This window comes from Branchiostoma floridae, chromosome 8, assembly GCF_000003815.2.
Source record: "Branchiostoma floridae strain S238N-H82 chromosome 8, Bfl_VNyyK, whole genome shotgun sequence".
Classification (NCBI taxonomy): domain Eukaryota; kingdom Metazoa; phylum Chordata; class Leptocardii; order Amphioxiformes; family Branchiostomatidae; genus Branchiostoma; species Branchiostoma floridae.
This window is the reverse complement of record NC_049986.1, coordinates 15,543,307-15,555,989: the sequence shown is the minus strand read 5'-3', so window position 1 is coordinate 15,555,989 and position 12,683 is coordinate 15,543,307. Positions and strand designations below refer to the sequence as shown.

General features: G+C 41.5%; 2 protein-coding genes across 2 annotated transcripts in view; both read right to left on the bottom strand.

Annotated features, from left to right (window-relative positions):
* Positions 1–48: 48 nt before the first annotated feature.
* LOC118420812 (cation channel sperm-associated protein subunit beta-like) lies at positions 49–8,700 on the bottom strand. Its single transcript, XM_035827824.1, has 13 exons — positions 8,556–8,700; positions 8,064–8,227; positions 7,512–7,651; positions 7,188–7,241; positions 6,842–7,044; positions 6,273–6,480; positions 5,617–5,766; positions 3,788–3,933; positions 3,042–3,239; positions 2,609–2,719; positions 1,490–1,705; positions 920–1,126; positions 49–394 (listed from the first exon to the last, which is right to left on the bottom strand). Exons 1-13 carry the CDS (start codon positions 8,691–8,693, stop codon positions 170–172), a joined length of 2,160 nt encoding a protein of 719 aa, XP_035683717.1. The 5' UTR covers positions 8,694–8,700; the 3' UTR covers positions 49–169.
* Positions 8,701–8,795: 95 nt separating this feature from the next.
* The window catches only part of LOC118421818 (cation channel sperm-associated protein subunit beta-like), a 10,761-nt gene continuing 6,873 nt past the window's right edge, over positions 8,796–12,683 (bottom strand). Inside the window, exons 12-14 of the mRNA XM_035829319.1 lie at positions 9,651–9,791; positions 9,075–9,222; positions 8,796–8,812 (exon numbers count right to left, since the gene is read on the bottom strand). Coding sequence (XP_035685212.1) covers positions 8,796–8,812; positions 9,075–9,222; positions 9,651–9,791 — 306 coding nt within the window. The remainder of the gene's footprint in view (positions 8,813–9,074; positions 9,223–9,650; positions 9,792–12,683) is intronic.

The window sequence follows — 12,683 nt, the reverse complement described above, 5'->3', positions numbered from 1 at the left end:
AGGGTGTGTGATGAGTGTGCAGGTAGCACATGTATCTCTAGTCCTCATCACTGTGTCAGTCATGTTTCTTCTCTGCCCTGCCAGTTGTTCCTGTGTCCCCCTGTTAAGGTGTCCATGTTGGGATGTAGACTTCCTAGTGAAGGGTGTGTAGTGACACTGGTGCGTGTATCTAGTCCTCATCACTGTCTGTGTCAGACATGTTTCTTCTCTGCTCTGCCAGTTGTTCCCTGTTGAGGTGTGCATGTTGGGATGTAGACTTCCTAGTGAAGGGTGTGTGGTGAGTGTGCAGGTAGTACAGGTACACCAGGAACAGGATCATGCCGATCATGATGCTGATCCCACCACGCATGATGTACTCTGACGGGTAGGCAATGGGCGGTCTGTCCACATAGATCTGAGTAGGAAAAGGCAAACAGGAATAAATGTAGTACAAAAGCTGAATATCTGCAGCTGAGCTAAGAAACGAAAGTGATCGAATTTTACTTTTGAGAAAATATAAAAGCAAACCACAGTGATTCAGAATGGCTTGATATACTTTTTTTATCATACCTCCACTGGTACCGGATAAATTTCAACTTTACAACTTGTCATCTTTGCCAAGAAGGTTATGGTTTTTTTTCAATGTTCTGAAGAAGTTTAAACTTGCATCATCTTAATCTTGTAGCATGATATTGAAAGATGCATACAGAACCTGGATATTCAGAACAGATTACTGTAATTCCTGATTTTTTAACCATACTTTTATGTTCACTGTAATTAACTTTTCATGGCCTGTAAAACTTATCATTACAGATATATAATTCATCGACTTTTTTACACTTGCTGCAACCGTGAACAATTAAGTTTAGAGAACAAGTTCAAGTTTCTGAGATCGTGAAAGTTTGGTACCGAGAAGACAAAGGGAATTACAGTAACTCACTATAAACTCAGCAACAAGATTGCAGTAGGAGAAGCCCTCCAGTGCCGACACCCTGAAGTGGTAGAGCCTGGCCCCCGTCATGAGGACGGACAGTTTCCGTGGGCTGTAGTACATCAGGGTGTGGTTCAGCTTGCGGTCCGCGCGCAGCCGGGCCAGCGACGGGGTCACCACCGAGTCTGGTACGTAATCTGAGCGGCTGTTGACTTCCTGCAGGAAGATGGTTGATTTTTAGCCTTATTAAATCTTGCTCAATATCCACTCGGCTCCCTAAGAAGACCAGTTACAACCTGAACAGCAGAGTTTGTTTTACACAGACTAGTTGATTTTGATAAAATTGTGTTATGTAGACTGGATCCCTTGAAAACCAACTTGTACAAAGCTGAAAAGGCCACTCAGTAGTCTGAAAATTCCAGTCTAAAGAAATAATTGAACAAGAGGTTTAAAACCTTTACAAAAACAACAAAATTCTGTGGCAGAAAAAAAACTGTTCAAGTTCCTCATTCTGTCACAACCTTGTTGAAAATCAGGCAAAAAAAATCACTACAAACGGGAGAGTGTGGCTCAACCTACCTCGATCACTACAACATAAGGCTGGTCCAGCTCAATAGTCTCAGTTCCAGGCCGTACCACTTGCAGCCTGACAGACAGCTCAGCTGGGTACAGCATCCGGTGGGCGCGGTCTATACAGTCTGAGAACTTCTCGAGCGATGACAGCTTCATCTGTTTGGTACAGCCGCACTCCGCACGCGTGGACTTTCCCAGACACTGCTTATACTGACCAGTTTCCTGTAACAGTGGAGGAATGAATATTTTGAATTAATCTTTTTTGTCGATTCTGAGCAACCAAGGGATAGTTTGGCATTATACACAGGATACTGGTTGGGTCAATGGGAAAAATTAGGGACCACCAAAAGTGTCAATGATGGTCCTTTTTGCTCCGCAAAAATGTGTTTTATAATTCATGAATTTTCTACCGACACCAGTAAAAAACGAAGAATCTTCTCTACTCTATAGGAGTTGCAGACGCGATTCAGATTTATCTCTATTATGCGAATAGCGGCACCGTGAAGACGGACATCGTGTCTATTATAACATATGTAAACCATACGACGTGATAAATTATATAGCAAGAAATTTTTGTCATGCTACAGCTTTAATTAGGAGAAGATGGGTGGGTGGGAGGAAATTTTCCGAGCCAGAGTCTGTGTGCTTTCACCTCGAGATCCGTTGGTATAATGACCCTTTGAGGAATTCGGTGACCACCGCGCCCTGTCAGCGTCCGGACCACATACAGCGTTTGTCGGTATCAAACAAGGGGATGCTTCTGATAATAATTAGTACGGCGGCATTTCAGCTCAAATCAGCCATTGACGTGGCGCCATGCCGCCAAAGTCTGGCTTCGCACGTCCAAGCTGTAATTGATCATCCAGATCGCCTAATTACAAAGGGGGACCGCATGGAGCAACACCATTGTCATTTACATTGGCTCAAATTCATTCCTTTCAAAACATTATTTCTCAGAAGTGGTCACTAAGGAAAGATTCTAAATTAGCTGCACACAAAAAATCAATGTAGTTAGGGGGGTGGTAAATGATTTTGTATGACGTAATGGTGAGGCAGAAATCCGGGCAGATATCCGGCCAAAAATCCCGCCAGAAATTTTTTTGATTGATTGGACAATCTTCTGACCTGAGATACTTGGTAGAAGTCGTTCGGCCTGTCCTGACTGGGGTCAGCGTTGTAGATGTTGTTGGACAGGGGGATTCCCACTCCCATGCTGGAGGGAGGCCGATAGTTCACCTGGAACACATGGAAACATCAGTAACATTAAACTGGTAAAGGTTTTAAGGCCTTTTTAAGGCTGTAGGGATAGTGGGATTTTTATTCGCTGTGTCTAGGGCATGGTATTGAGAGGCAGAGTCCATCCCTCTCCTCACACGGCTTTTACCTCCATAACAGAAGTAAGGTACCCATTTTTACACCTGGGTGGAGTGAGGAAAGTCATGTAAAGTGCTTTTCCAGGAGTACAAGATCAGCAGCATGACAGGATTTTGGTTTCATGCAGTTGATTTTTGCTCTAATTGTTGGAACGAGTGTCAAACCAGGATTTGACAAATTTTACCTCTAAAGTCTGCAGTAGATCCCTGCCATCCTTGTCAACAGGATGTCCGTGTAGGAACTCGTCTTCTGTGAACTGGTTGTGGTAGACATAATGCATGTGCTTGTTGGGGGGACACTGACACCGCAGGGTCACGGTGTGAGAGGTCAAAGGGCACAGCATGGAGGCTCCGGGCAGGTACACTGTCACTGAGGAGTGACCCTGGGCATGAACAAGATAATAAAGGTAATGAGAAATATTCACCAACTTCAATACATCCTCAGTACTTGTGAAGGTTAGCAACATGGTAAAACATGCAGAAACTGACCATTGCAGAAATATATGCACACACAGAAACACATAAATATACAAACACACACACACACGAACACACATATATACAAACACACAGGGGCACAAACAAATAGACAAGAGAGACAAGTACGACACACACACCAACACACACACAGGCAGACAGACAAGTCAAAAACAATACATCAAACACTCCCTTAGGGATACTCACAGCAATGGACAATGTCAGATGTGTACAAAAATGTGCAAAATTCTAATATTGAATAAATAAAATTTGGACTGTCTCTGAAACCCCCATCGCAATGTGGAACGATGTTGAATAATGTTGATTGTACTTTCAAACAATAACTGTCATTTCAAGAGAAGACCATGTAATGCGTTGAACATGAGGCTTATAAACTCAAACTAAAAGCTGCAAGCAATATTGGTGGGAAACCCTCATGGTGGGAAAATCTCACCTGTTTCAAGAGATCATGAACAATATGCAGGGTCAAGTGGTGGTAACCGGCCCTGTCCCAGGATGCATCAGTTTCTATCTTCTGGAACAGCATGGGGTCACCAAAGGTCACCACCAGCAGGGCACGCTCACCAGGGACCTCTGGGGCTGTATGGGGGGAATGTAAGGTCCATGTTGGTGTAACAGTGCTGCTGGTTTACCTCAAGGATCTACTTTGGGACCTCTTACATGTATTTTTCATCAAACCTGCGCTAGGAACAACCTGTCCACAAGGACCACCTGGTCATTGTGATCACTTTCTATTAGTCGTTTAGATGAATTTGCCCTTGACCTAAGCATCAAGAATCCAGTCCATTATAAGTGACCACTTGTCTAATGTGACAATTTCCTTCAAATAACCTTGATTGTTTGCTGTAACAATCTTATGGGGGATCCCATTACATGTGTGTCTCATGTGCACATTAACAATATCCATTTCAGCACCAAGGATAGATACCATTTTTGGGTTTAGATTGATTTAACAATGTACCTCAAGGATCTATTATGGACCCCCAGTTACATGTATTCCTCAAACCTGTGCTAGTGACAACATCTTTGAGGACCACCTAGCCATTGTGGGCACTTTTGGGTGGTCCTTTAAATAATTCTTAATACTAAGCCATGCCCTGATAACTATATCCGCCCTGATAATCATATCCGCCCTGATAATCATATCCACCCTGATAATCATATCCATGGTGGCAAACCATCTACTGTGACCATTTCTTCCATTCCCTTAATTAGTCACTGTAGATAGATTTGCCTGAAAGGTACTTTCTGAAAATTTCTCTCTGGAGCCTTTATAATAACTATTTCAGCACCAAGGACAGACATCATTACTGTGCTGTGCCTTCATTCGTCATTTGCATCGTTGTTTCACTCTCTGGCTGTAATAAATTGCTACTGAATTGTGACCAGCACTGGTCATATATGGTATTATTGGAGAAATGCTATCTATAGTCATGAATAGGTTAGATGTGGTGTTGGCTCACTTTACAAATAGTAGAATGTATGTCCTTAACACCAGCTAAGATTTTCATGATGTATCAGAAAGACTGAGATATGTAAGACATTCAGCAACTTTTTTTTTTTTACTTAATGGTTATCACGTAACAAGACCTGAAGGTAATTTCAAGGTGTGACCCAAAGGCAATCCAAGGTTACGGGTTACATTGTAACTGTAACAGCAACTCTTCTTTCTCTGCGGTCAGAAACATCATGATTGAGACCAGCCCAATTGCTCACTAAGAGTGATGACTAACTGACCCAATAGCCAAAGCAGGGATTACAAAGGCTGCTTGGGAGATTCCCTACCTAATTTCAATGTTCTCACAAGGATTTTTTCACAGCATAGGGGCATCTTAGTGCATCAAAGCCATGTGGTACACGATGCAGACGTGAGCACTGTAAGGGGTCTGAGGGGAATCCTCCTCTTGAAATCTTTAACCCCCTGAAACACTACTTCCTGCATTTTGGGGGCCAAATACAGGGAAATATATATATTTTTTTTACAAAACTACAGAAAAATCCCCTTTGCTGGTTGAAACATAGCATAGGGGCCCAAATCACAGCATAGGGGCCCAAATCACAGCATAGGGAATCCAAATCACAGCATAGGGAATCCAAATCACAGCATAGGGAATCCAAATCACAGCATAGGGGATCCAAATCACAGCATAGGGAATCCAAATCACAGCATAGGGGATCCAAATCACAACATAGGGGCCCCCTATGCTGAAAAGGCCTGGTGAGAACACCCTATTTGCAAGACATAAAGACAAATGACTGTACCATGTGCAGCAATGGTGGCATTTGCTGCCAGCCTGACGTCCTCCCTGACATCAAGGTACCTCAGGTTGTTAGTCAGGAAGGCTTCCTTCACGTTCATGATGTGTCGACACTCGTCTTCTGTGATGTTCCATTTGCGCCTGGCCTGTTTTCCTGGGATAATTTTTAAAAAATGAGTAAAAGCACTTATAAAGCTGATGATTGTAGGAAGAGTTACCATACAAGTATACCCATTGTGTTCACAGATATTTTGGGGCTTAGCAAATGTTACAGCAGCATCTACGGTGTAGAGAGACTATAATCATTCTGATCCTAGAAGTGTAAGAATGGATCAATAAAAATTCAAACTTGATTAGCCCTTAAAATGATTTTAAGAATGCAATTTAGATATTAAGAACAGTCTGCTTTGTATGACTTGAAATAAAAAAAAAAACTACAAAAAAAATTGGGAGATTGAGTTCCAAAATGGCCTGATCAAAGGAAGGACTCCTAAGATTGGAAAATTCAGACAAACAACACTAGACTAATAGTACTTTAAGCATCTTAATCTCAAATCAACATGTAACTGGAAAGACAACTAGAGCAAGGTATCCAATGTCAACCACAAGATATATTTGCATCCAATCTTTAGGGGGAAAGAACACAAAGTCTGTACCTACCCCTGACATCTTGTAAACTCCATTCCCCTGCAGGGTAGGACCCATCCAGGGAGCCACCAGGGACAAGTAAGGTGACCTGGGTCACACTGGTGATACCTGTGATGGTGGCTGACCCTGTGGACACCTGCAGTACCAGCCCAATGTGATAGGAGGCGAATTCAAAGTATCCTGTGGTCACTGTTGCTGTTGTTGAGCTGATTGTTAAGGCCTGGGAAAGTAAGTGATGGCACATTGAATGAATCAGTGAGTAACTATTAATTACATGTTTGTAACACTAAGTCAATGGGATAAGAGATGTTCGAACGTTCATGAACACCCTTCCTACTTTTATTGGGTGAGTTGGTCATCACTGTCCCATGCCCATTCACAGAGCCTTTTAATCTTAAAGTGATCTTCGAGTCTTGATACATGGTGACAATTGATTAAAAAAAAAGATGAAATCTGTCCTTGGTGTACCAAAAGTATTACGTGCCATAACGGGAACTATAAAAATAGCATGATAGTATGACGTTTTATAGGACTTTTTCTCAGGTTATTTTCAACTGGCATTGAGCAAGAAGAGAGACTACCTGGTCGTACACAGTAGCATACTCTCTGTAACTGTTGAAGTCATACAGGTGCCACATGCCAGCCGTGATGGTCACCTCCTTACAGGTCATCCCGGGGTCAGCTCGGGCCGTCGTCATGGTAACCACTTCTGTCAACAGGTGGTTGTTGCCGGTAGCAACCACCAATGACTTCCCCACATCAGAGAACAGCCAACCCATGGAACCTGTCAAATTTTAAATAGTTTCAACAGGTTGGTGCATCAATAGGGTATTTGGAGCTGTGATAGATACATTCAAAGAATGGTGGAAGGAAAGTTGTCAACATATTTCAAAACTGTGCAACATAATACATGATTGTATTACATACCTCCAACATTTTTCAAGGTTAGGAGAGACTTTCCATCACTTTCACAAGCAACCTCTGAAACAGAACAAGGCAACATTACATCAAATGACAGAGAAACTGACACTAAGGAAAATCTTGCCCATTCTACATTGTGTATAAAGAGATAAATTCTATAGCCCTACACACCTCTGTCAAAATGTAGAAATGCAAAATAAAAACATGAAAAATGCAAATATTTTAGACAGATGCAGCTACTTTCACATTGACTAAACAGTGAACAACCATGCTATCATTGGTTGAACTGCTAAGTTTGATTGACAGTCAGTATTGGTTTATTCCACTCACCCACACTGTATGCCTGAGCTGGACTCGTTGAGAGAGTCTCAAACTGAAAGGGTTTGAAGACGTGCGCCCTGGCCCAGGCCGTGTAGTTCTCCCTCCTGTGTTCTGTCTTCACTCGGGTGATGAGTGCTGAACCTGATGTACTGATGGACAAAAAAAAAGATTGGATAGCTTACCTAGTTATACTTCTAGTAACCATATTCCATTGAAATGTAGTAAAAAGGTTATAATAATTTTGCAACAGCTGCTTAATAGAGTTACAACTTGCTACAGATGTTTGGGTAAGGTTTCAACCAAAATGCAGTGTAAGGCCACACTAATCAAATTTGTTGGCTCTTGTAGTTAAAAAAATATGCTGTTCCAGCGAATCATCATAATCAACAGTCACAGACACACTATATCAGGTGTGTAGTCAAAGTTAAGTTTTCCTCCCAGCCCTCTGTATTCATTTTTACCTGTTGACAAATTTTTGCAAACGTTAGAGTATGAAAAGTGAAAATGAAGAACAAATTTCTGTGGCACTATATGATCCCCATGACACATGATACCAAGTACCTGAGCTGAAGTTTCTGTCCCACATGAAGTTGAGAGAACCCCGAGGTGAGACCATCCTCTGCGGTCTCCCATGGATGTTGCAGCTGCTTGTGTTCGTGGAACACGATGGTTTCTGCTGACAGGAATTGGGGGACCAGTGGTCTAGCAAAGGACGTATCTGCACTCTGTAATTTAAAAAAATGGGCAATCTCAAACCAAATAGCCAACTTTTCTGAGGACTAAAATCCTGATTTAATAACCTTAGTTTAGTTGCTATTCATGATTACTACATTGACAAAGATTATCATCAAAGACAATTCACTATAGCCATGACTGATTGAGAAAGTCTGTCATGGACTACAAAATTTTTAAGTTCAGTAAAAAATGTAGTTCCAACTTCCAATGCTGTCGACATGTACATGTCAGCAGACCTTACAGTAACTGTTACTATATTACACAAATGCACAAAAATTATGTCTGTTGGAAAAGTCCAAAAGAATGATTTCCCCTAACCTGTATGCCCCCTGTGATGTCTACCACCTCAGTTTGTATCCCAGCAGTACTGCTGTTCACCCTGACCTGGTACCACTGTCCAGTGTTGTCCACTAGAACTGCGGTACCTGGTACCTCCCCCTGCAGTATCTGGGACATCCTGGGAATACCTTAGGAACAGAATAGTCAGTTAAGTACCAAAATAAAAACAAGCAGAATTTATCACATTTTGATGAAAGGTAGCTGAAAGGAGCCCAAAAACTATTGAGCGTGGTCATCTAGGAAAAAACATTACTTCGAGAAACAAGTTATTACCAATCTGATGGGACTTATCCATGGTACATAAGGGGTAAGGCAAGTTGTTAGTTGTCTTTTCCATGGACCTAACATATATTTTACCATGAAAATGTTTTTACCACCCTTTCTTGGTTTGCTTTTAGACTTGTTTGCAAGAGGACAAATAAAAAAAAAAGCTTAACATCAATTCCCTCCAACAAAACAACAGAAATTCTTAATCCTGTTACAAAAATGTTATATCACCTGCAGTGCCATAGAATATGTCTCCTTCACCGGTAACCATGGCAACAGTTCCATGATGCACATCAGCATCAAAGGAAGACACTGATTGGCCGACTGGGAGGCTGAGGATAGGGTCAAAGGAACTTCCTCCATCTAAGGACACAAACACCTGCAGATGGGCAGAGATGCTACAGTTACTGTAGTAATAATAGGTAATACATCCTCATCTGTATCTATATAGCCAGCATACTGCTCTTCAGCACAACACACCAGCTTTGCAGGCTCGCAGTACGCAGTATCTGTACCACTGAACAACTTGTCACACCTAACTTTTACTTTTACACATCTTGCTGTAAATATTGTTTGAAGCCTAATGGGGATACTAATTTAATATACAGTACTTGGTGGTAAAGTACTGTATATTAAAGGAGTAAAGTATAAAACAAACTAATTTTGCAATTACATGAACCCTTTAAAAGATTCATGAATAACATCCTGATTTCTAAACTTATTTCTTGCTAGAAATTCATCAGTAATATCATGCCTTTGGTCCTCAAAATCAATTCTTAGAAAATTAACTTCTAGAATTATCCGTACTTGTGATCCATAAGCATACAGGAAATGATTGACAGGGTGGAAGGCCAGCCCTGAGGGGGTGAAACTGGGGGGGAACTCCGCAGGGGGGTACAGCTGACCACCCCCTCCTGTCCTGGACACCACTGTCACTCTGGGTCCATCCTGTAGGGGAATAAACGCAACAAGGCAATCAGAGATGGCAAACTTTGCCCATTATCTGTAATGCTTTGCAACTCAGTCCCACCAACAAAAATAGTTGCTGTACTGACGGTGTATGGCACTTAACTGCTGCATTGAGTATTACAAAAACACACACAGATGCTCCAACTGACACTCTGACTTTTGTTCTTTTAAAAGATACAGAGAGAAAAGTTATGATTGCAGATGAAATTTTGTTCAATACTAAGATCACTGCAGAGATCGTTGCATCAGACCAAAATTTAAGAGTACCATATACAGTTATGATAATGATCTACAGTCAATGGGTAAGGTGAAGCAGTCATCCTCAACTGGGCTGAAGTATGACATTTTTTCAAGTAAGCTAGTGAGTGGTAGTGCAATGAGGGTTCACTGTGGCTTGCGGCTTGCATTTTTTTGCCAAGTACAAAGGGTCACCCATACTCTTCATGATAAGTGTGTTTGGTTCTTTTACAAGCAGAGGTTTGACACTTGTGGCTAACACTTAAAGTTCCAGTATACTCTCGGACACCAGCTTTATGTCTTTCTCTAAAAAGACAAGGTGACTCTTTTCCAGTCGTGTCCAGACAGCGGGCACAAACTCGGACTGCTGGCTCCATGGAGTAAATCAGTCAGTGATAAATGATGCTTTGTTCATCACTTGTTCATTTACATTAGAAACATAATCCTCTAACATGTAGATGATGAAAGCAATCCTTACACTTTAGTCCACTCAGTATTGTCCAGTATATAATAATACCTTCCAGAAAGTGCTAGTATTAGATGCACTCTCTAAAGGAGGGACTTGATAATGTTGTTTACTTTATGTCCTGCCTCCATTCGGTGGCTTCACTGTTGAGCGACTTTCAACAATCCATGAAACAGTAAACCCCCTCCTGGTAACCCACAACCCCGCCCCTGAACCGGACACCTCTGAGAAACTATTGTTAAAACCCCAGATATCTGTGTACGGTGGTGACCTGGCCACACTTCCAAAAGTTGTGTGGTCCACACTCCGAAAGTGCTCCTGGTCGAGGTAGAAGGGAAAAGAGGTCCAAGTCAAGATACCCCTGATTTTCAACTTGAAGCGCACGTTGGCAAGTGTTTAGGTAAGCAGATCCGCTGTTCTTGGTGTGTGTGTGTGTGTGTGTGTGTGTATGTGTATGTGTATGGGTTTTCAATGCATTCTAGCAGAACTGTAAACTATGCAACAGGTGGGCTACTCTTAAAGCTGCATATAGTTACAGCTGCTACAGGTTGCTAAGGCCCCTAAAACATAATGTACTATCTTGAAACTACATTTTGTACACTTTGGATTCAAAATTGGTTACTAGTATTTATGCTTAAGGATTTGAATTAATATAATTAGTTGAAAAGAATTGATGCTTTATAGAAACATTGGCCATAAACAGACTCTAAGGTCTTGTTTCTGCCATTTCCAATAATATTATACAGAATGCTGTGACTTAAGTCTGTGCTACTGCATCACGGGAGAGGTTGAAAACAGTAGGGATGAAGAGATGAAGTCTGCCATCTCTGATTGACAATGTCTCATTTAATGGATGAACAATAGTACTGAGAACATCATTGGCATCCGAAACAGTCTGTTCATACATGACAGATGTTGAGACTACGTAAATCAGTAGAGAACAGAGAGAGGAAAACACCTGAAGATTCTGGGTTAAGGTAGTCTGGTCCAGAGCAGTCAAGATGCAGGTTGAAGTAAATACTGTATACAGGTACATTCAATAAATAGACAATTTATGCAAACTAAGCTGCCTGTAAGAGTCCATTTCTGTAGCCCTTGGGCCACACATTTATGCAAGCCACTACAGCAGGGGGCTAGTCCGCTGGTAGTGATGTGTGTTAAAATACCATACTCTTCCTCATGAGTGCTGAGTGGTAAGTAGAGAAAGCAGCATGTACCATTTTTAAAGTCTTTGGTATAACTCGGCCGGGGATCGAACTCACAACTTATAGAATGCAAGCCAAACACTCTACCCTCTTGGCCATTGCACTGGTGTACAGTGTACATAAAATAAAGTCTGATTGCAGCTGCACTGCCAGTGCCAGTGTCCATGCCACTTCTGCAGTAGAACACAGTAGACTAGTATGTAACGTCTCGCTGAAATCCACACCACGACTGCCCCTGTGACCTGAGGAGATAAACATGTCCCAAACGACACCTAACCTTTGTGTAACACCTTCCGGTTGGTCACAACCAAAACATGGCTACCCATCCGTTAATGGAAGCCCCATAGGCTTCACAATGGGAGTTGTTTACAGGTGGTTGGATGGGGTTTTAACCTATCACAGACAGCCGTCTATGTGGGGAAGCTTCGGCTGAAACTATTGTTCTTGATTCTTATTGTGTCTAAGTAAGTAGCTGTACACAATAAGGCAGTCTAGACATAAATGTAACATAAGCTCAAAGTTAAAGTTAAACCTCAATCATTAGAGTATAACCTTTCTTTTAGTACATATGTGAATGTATGGCTTTTTTACAGGAACAAAAATAATGTTATTCCTAATCTAGATCCAGAAAATGAAGGAAAAAACAGTTTTATTTCTTCCATGTACAACAGGTCTATGCAAATGTGTCCAATTCAAATTGGTTATTAATTGGTTGTCTTAGTTACTGCAGTAATTCAGTAACTAACTTATGTAAAAATCACTGAGGGCATCACCAATTGCAAGATGGATATCAAGAATGTGTCTCATCAATGAAAATTGTGGTTGTCTATGATGAATGATGCAGATTTCTAGTCCTGAAAGGGGTATTTTGCATTCTTTTTACCTATATTGCGGATACTAACAATTTTACTGATAAGAGACTTTGATAACATTGGTACAAAGCCTCTATTCATCTTGCCCCTA